Genomic DNA, 7,105 nt, shown 5'->3' with positions numbered 1-7,105 from the left:
TGCCTTCGAGGACTATTTAAGTCGCACAATGAATGAAGCAGGGATTCTATCCACAACTCCTCTACATCATTTTGTTGCTTCCATTCAAGTCTTCCTTTTGTGCTCAGGACCAGGGCAACTCACCTCGTACCCCTGCAGACAGGGTGCACTTTGAGGCGTGCAGACGAGCACAGCAAGCAAGTCCGCAGACTCGGTGGCTCTCCCAGGCTCCGCAAAGCACAGCCACCCACGGCGTTCCCATGGAGGGCTTTGCCCTCTCCTCTGAGTCACGCTGCTACCTTCAGCAGACTGTTGTTACGAAACAACCACCTTTCCCACAGACACAAGGAGAGATGGCAAACACTTTCAAACTTAATCCGACTTGCTGCATTCACATAAGTCTCAGCCTTTCCCAATACTACTCTCTCTAGTTCAGGAACTAAACAGAAAGGACTTAAGAGTGACAGCATCTTTCAAACAATAAAGCACCTACTGGCACACTTCCAGAGTCGTACTTGCCAGCACGTTCAACCCAATCTATGGTCTCTTCTTAAAGAAAAAAAGTCTTTATAAAATATGTTACTGCTTTCTACACTATTACTATAAAGTCAGTGCTAAGTTAAAACCTTTTGGAAAACTACAATGATTTTTTTTTCACTTCAGTGACATTTGTACCAAGAGGAGGAACAAATTTTCCTGGCTTCCTTGGCAAGGCAAAGCTTTTCTGCAAACAAGTACATCGTATAGAACTTAGTACATCTCCTCAACGTTTTCTGATCTATTGGCAATCAATACTGAGTTGTCTCACGCTGAGGCAACATTGCACTTTGCCAGCACGCCTCCATTTTCTTCTGTTAATTTTGTGTGGCTGCAAGTAATATAGGAAGCTCTCAAGGACAGGGCACAGCCCAAGAGCCCCAGGGAGAGATCCTTGTGGAAGGAAGACAAGTGCGTGAAAGAAAGGAGGAAACTGTATAGTCTAAATAGAAAGAAAAAATTCTTAAAGAAATCTTTTGCTATCTACATTTCAGTGTATTCTCATATAACCTTTTACTCTTGACACAAAATAAACATCATTTGTTAAGTGCTTAATTAGTATGCAAATTCTTCATCACTTCTTAAACTCAGAAGTAACAAAGATGAGGTGTGACTTATATACTAGAAGAAGCTTGCCAGTGCTGAATTTCCTATCTGTGCTCTTTTGTTAATTATCATTTTTTACACTTTAAACTCATTGGATTAAATAGCTAGACAATAAATGTACAGTGGCAGTTTACGAAGCACCCTCCTGGCTACTCCAAGATATACAGCAAGAGTCAAACTTTCAGGGTACCTCTAAACATTTTCTGCATAAATATGGACATTTCAATTTGCAGATACAATTGTGCCCCTGCTTATTTGAGTACAGTGTGCAATCAGATGGGCTTGAATGTTTTGTGCATACATTTTTAGGCCTGCCAAAAATCTGTTTCAAGTTCAAACAGTTCTGTAATTTAATGAATCAATCCTTTATGGTCTGCTTGACCATAAAAATCTCTTTCTTGGAGTATCCTGGGTTCAGCTGGACATGCTAAAACAAGCAGAAGGAGAAGTCCAAGGTATTTCAGTAATTTTCACCCAAAATTCTGCAGGTGCTTCTATCTTCTGAATTGTCGTTACATCAGTTACCATGCAGTATTTGGTGCATTCTCAAACTTCGCATGTTCTGCTTTGTGAACTGACAGTCTCCTTTCACAGAACTGATGTAAGTAGGCAATTTTGAAAATGATGCTTTTTCATTTTGAAAATCGTAAGGTGATAAAAAAGACTGGGATTGCTACATACAAGCTGATTTGTTGCGTAATTTGGAATGAAAAATGATTCCACATACACAGGTATATAAAAATATGATTACTCATTTTCCATATTAAAAAACGTTAGAATCTTTGAACTAGGTTACTCTCAAAAAATGAGTAACACTTGAAAGTATGTCCTTGAGTATCACAAAATGCCATAAGGCTGTTTATTCTTCCTTTGCATCATTCCTTTGCATGTGTGCTTGATTTGCTTCTTGTTGTTCTGTTTCTTGTTTTTTTAACGTATCAGAGTTTAGAAAACATTGTGACCACTGCATCTAAGTTTATAATTTTACAGTAACATTTTTTGAGGCAGACCTGAGCAAAAATTTCTGCTTTTTTTCCCCTTCATTCCTCCATTTTCTTCTTTAGTGGTCTCTTGAAAAATCCAGCCTGCAGGAAAGAAAAAAGTGACTAAGAACTGCTCAAAGCATACAACCCATATTGGTAGCATTCATCTGTTGGTTCTTACTACTATTTTAGTACTTTCAGTACAGTAAAAAGTCATCTAATATTTTATCACTGAAATACAACATTGGTTTTCCTGGAACAGAAAAACTAAAGAGACATGTCATGAAAGCAGACAAAAGGAATACAGTTAATGTATAGTGAGCAATTGCTGAATCATTGTTATCCTCACATAATGTCAAGGCTAAAACGCTTAATAATATTTGGTACTCAATCGAATAAATAATACTTTGTTTTATACTTGTCAAATTTTTCAAGAGATTATGCATGTTGAAATTTATAAACTGTAACCTTCTAACCCAAGTATGGACTAAATATTTAGCTTGGAGAAGAGTGCCCACTTGTGGCAATACTTACACCACAGGCCTAGCATTTCTTGCACAAAGAGAAAACCTGGTTATCAAAGGCCACAGCCAAAACTAATTAAAAAACCCCCTTAATAAACCCTTAATCATACTAAATTCTCTTTTTATTTTTCTTTTCACAACATACTGGCAATACAGGCTTCAATTGGTTAGCATTGCATGTTACATGTCATAAAAATGTAGTGTTATTATTAATTTTGTCATTTCTAAAAGATTTCACTCTACTTATTAGATAATATTAGTGTCTGTGAGGTTCTAGTTATAAGAAGGACGTGGCAGAGAATTTAAGTGTATTTGTTTATTTTCATGAAGACAAGGACGTGCAGCTTACCTTCCACAAAGCAAATATAAGCAGTGCAAGAATCAAGAGTCCAGCGAAGATACTCAGGAGGATAACCCATAAGGGGACTGTACCCGGTGGGAGTTCTTTGGAAATCTTAATCATGGTCTGCAAAGTGTTCAGAATATAGGCAATAAATAACTTGTCCTTCTAAAATATCAACAGCGCAGCATGACTTTTATCAGCATGCAGTGATTTTCCAGGGTACCACTTCATTCTAAGTACAGGAGTTTGTAGGAAGGAATTGAGAAAATAATCTCCAACATGAAACCCTATATTTACATAATATCTTGCACTTTGTAAGTGCATTCATTTCATGAGGGTCAGCCCTGCTATAAGTAAGTAGTCATTGTTATAAAGGATACAGGACCAAAACCATGAGTAGTTGAAGTGTATGTTAGGAGTTTCTTTAGTATATTCTTCATCACTCAATGCCTGCCTCCCTGAAAGATGGCAGTGATTAACAAGCTTCTAAACCGATTAAATGAAATGAGTGTAAAAGGCTATGTAGATACAAATTTGATTTTAAACCAGGCATATCTGGTGTAAACTAAACTGAAATAAGGAATATGCACATTTAAGTAAATATGGCCATATAGGATTTTGAATTATTTTAACTTAAGAATTTATTAGAGACACAATTTTATAGTTCAAAAGAGCGCTGAAGAGCTGAACACTAAACATTCAACTTGAAATTGTGTCTTAAAAAAAGTTAATTCTGAAGTTCCTTGGTTTGTAAAGGCAGCTCTCATTATCTGCAAGCCTCTCAGCTGTGTTTTCAGTCCTGGATTGAATTTTAATCTATCACTTAAAAGAAATGCCTGGATACAATATGCCTGGACACAATACCAGCTAATAGTTGACCTGTGATGTTTGTATTTCCAAAAATATTTTGCACAAGATGTAATTCACACTGAATATCACTTTGCTTTAAATTTTGGGGTTTAGCAATAATAACACACAATAAGACTTTTGCTTAAAAATGTACATTGTAGTAAATAAGCCCCTGCATGTACACGTTATCACAGAAAAGAAATGCATTAACTACTATAAACATCTTGGAATAAAGAGTATTAAAGGATAAATAACAACTCTAACAAAATTAAAGACATTTCTCTTTATACCTGACACCACTACTATAATGTTATATACTTTCTTATCTAAAAAAATGACAGGGAACTGCTGAAAAATAAAAGATCCTGTTTCAAATATATATTCTGGGTAATGAAAGGGAAAGAAATAATAAATAAAGAAATAATAAAGAAAATACAATGTACAAAGTAAGATCACTTTTAAATGATCCAGGACAATTTTTGAAATACTATTGATTCCTTAAAAGAATTTTAATTATGCTTTTAATTTACATAGATGCAGGAAGCATTTATACTGCAGCAGGCAGAAATACTTTAGACAGTACTTCTCACCCAGGTACACTGGTAGGTAATGGGATTTTGGTATCATCATCTGACTAGTTCTGACATTTCTACTGCAATACGAAATCACTTTTATTTAGAGTAGGATAATACATTACAACAGATAACAATCAGTTCACTAGTAATGAACGAAAACGAATGATTCAGTAGCACAATAAATCCTATGAAGAGTAAATCCATGAATTATCATGTTCTTACCTCCAGTTTTTGATGGTCATTTCTCAAAATCAGTGATGAGTTCTCACTCCTAAGTAATGCTTTCACAACAAGGGTTAAGCTGTGAATACTTGCCTGGGAGAAGAGAGAAATGGCTATGGTTTATAGTTAGGTATTTTGAAGTAGAAAGCTTTGTAGAAATGAGAAGGGTGAAAGCAAAACTTAATGCTAAAGTTTTGGCAGTTGCTGAAAAATGTGAAAGTCAGTGAAGCTGCTCATGTGCGTCACCTTCAGCACACACATGTCACTGTTTACGAGACAGCAATACAGCTTTGAAAGAGTAGAGAGCAGAGATTTCAAAGAAATACTAATTAATCCTGGAGTCCTAAACTTTGGCCACGGGGACAGATTCAGGCTTTCTAAAATTCTGCTGTATCTCCTCTCCTGTCCTGTTATTTTCCAGAGAAAAACAAAGACACAAATCAGGAACTCAGTATCAGAAATTCATCAACTGAGCAAAACAAACCACAGCCTGGTCCTTATAACCATCAGACAATACAGAGGTGTGGTCTGAGGTAGCCTCTCTCTCCTCTGCTCTTTTTGATCAAAAATCCTTTCTAGACTTGAGAAATCTTTCCAGATTAAAACTTATTTAAAAATTGCATGCTTCTGTGTACCCCTCCTTACATCTGCTGAATTAGAATTTGTGGATGCATAAATAGCTATTAAAAAAAGGACCATCAATACAGAATAAGTAAGGGGTGTCTTCTTACTGTGTTTTGAAATTCCTGCTAAGTTCTAAGTACTTACTTTAAGGATAATAAAATGCATGTAACTTAGTTTTGAGGAAATTTTAAAATAGCAAGAGAAATTATTTCAAATACTAGGGGACTATGGAGACTTAAGGAAATGAAAGGTATAATTTTAATAGACATTAGAAACATTGGCTTAAGTTTCTCAAACCCAAGAGTATTCTGAATACAAATGGGATTTACTTACTTTTATGATGGTAGGTTTCCATACTCTTAATGAAACATTCACTTGATATATGTCAGATGGGACCAGGGCACAATTAATAGATGCGCAGCTGTATGTATCACAGTCCTGTTTGAAAGGCACCAGCATGAATTAATAGGAAGAAACTTTTCACATTACTAAAATAAAAACATGTAAACTACTATATGTACAGATCATAGACTTTCTATGACACCAATACTAAACTGACATTAATTATGGGGTTGTTTTATGTAAAAATGACACTGCAGTATATAAAACGAGTTGAGATATTCATGCTGTGGTAGAATAGACTCAGTTTTTGCAGGCTTGCTTAGCCTTGAGGAAGCTCTGTTACTGTAGGTACGCAGCAAAAGGCATCAGCAGAGCTCCTAAAGGAGGCACAGCCTGTAACAGCGTTTCTGCCAACACAGCTATGGCTTCTCTGCACTGTTTCTTGATCCTTTCAAATAGTGGGACACCTGAATCTTTCAAGCAGGGCAGGATGTGTGTGTGAAAATTCAAGTAACTTTGCTTCCCAGTATCACTTGCCAGCTGGGAGGGCAGCAGAATTATGTTCAACGCTTTGGAAACATTTGCTTAGCCTAGACCTTTATCATCTCTGTGAAGGACTATGATAAGCATGGCAAAATAATCTTCTCATGGCATGGTTTCATTTGCACAAGAAACTCAACTTGTACCTCTATGCTGAGGAGGTAGTATGATGGTTTTCCCACTGACATGCCAACATAACTACGGCAGCAAAATTACCTTGCAACCCTTCCATCTAATGTGAGAGGCTAATCCTTTCCAAATGGGATCATCAATTACATTTCTACCAGTTGCATAGAAAATCTGTCAGATCAGAGTGCTAGCATTTGAAAATATTTTCAATTAGATGTCTAAAAAAGTTGCAAGGGAGATGAGAAGCTTTTAAAATATTACTATTGATTAATTACAATGGGAATATAGAAGGTGAAGATTTACTCAGCTGTCAAACATGCTACTGTTATTTACATATTTGCTAAACTAAAAAAAAAAAAAACAAAAAAACACCCCAAATTCAGTTCCACATAGCGTTGTAGCCAAATAAAAACTATAGCTAGTCTACATAAATATTGCTTTTCAGGCTATTAAGACAAAGTGAGTTTCCATAGGATACAGTTTGAGAGAAGTTTTCATATATTTATTGCAGAAGTACTCAGCTGAAAGATCTTGGTTAATATCTGGGATGAATATATATACTATATGTAGGCTTACCATAATTGTATCCTTTGTAGGTTCTTTTATTTTTGGCAATACAAATGGTTTCCCAGTGCTGATCCTTAAGGGATCTACAGGATAACTAGTTTGGCAGATGGCATTCTGTTAGCAGAAATACAAATATTATTCTTATTGTCAGAATATGCAATCTATTTCAAAAAAATGCTCTGGAAACAAGCCAACATCAATACTATTTAATATTTAATAACATTAATAATATTTACTAACTGCTAAATGCAATAAAACTACATATTGCAAGAGTGCAGAATAGGA

General features: G+C 35.7%; 1 protein-coding gene across 1 annotated transcript in view; it reads right to left on the bottom strand.

The window, feature by feature from the left end:
* ITGA1 (integrin subunit alpha 1) overlaps window positions 1-7,105 on the bottom strand; it is a 73,370-nt gene continuing 66,265 nt past the window's right edge. Inside the window, exons 26-30 of the mRNA XM_075526442.1 lie at window positions 6,830-6,934; window positions 5,576-5,680; window positions 4,619-4,711; window positions 2,979-3,095; window positions 1-2,207 (exon numbers count right to left, since the gene is read on the bottom strand). Of these exons, the coding sequence (XP_075382557.1) occupies window positions 2,163-2,207; window positions 2,979-3,095; window positions 4,619-4,711; window positions 5,576-5,680; window positions 6,830-6,934 (465 nt within the window). The 3' untranslated portion in view covers window positions 1-2,162. The remainder of the gene's footprint in view (window positions 2,208-2,978; window positions 3,096-4,618; window positions 4,712-5,575; window positions 5,681-6,829; window positions 6,935-7,105) is intronic.

Source organism: Mycteria americana, chromosome Z (assembly GCF_035582795.1).
Source record: "Mycteria americana isolate JAX WOST 10 ecotype Jacksonville Zoo and Gardens chromosome Z, USCA_MyAme_1.0, whole genome shotgun sequence".
In the NCBI taxonomy this organism is placed as follows: domain Eukaryota; kingdom Metazoa; phylum Chordata; class Aves; order Ciconiiformes; family Ciconiidae; genus Mycteria; species Mycteria americana.
Note: the sequence above shows the minus strand (reverse complement) of the source record. Positions and strands in the feature narration are given on the sequence as shown.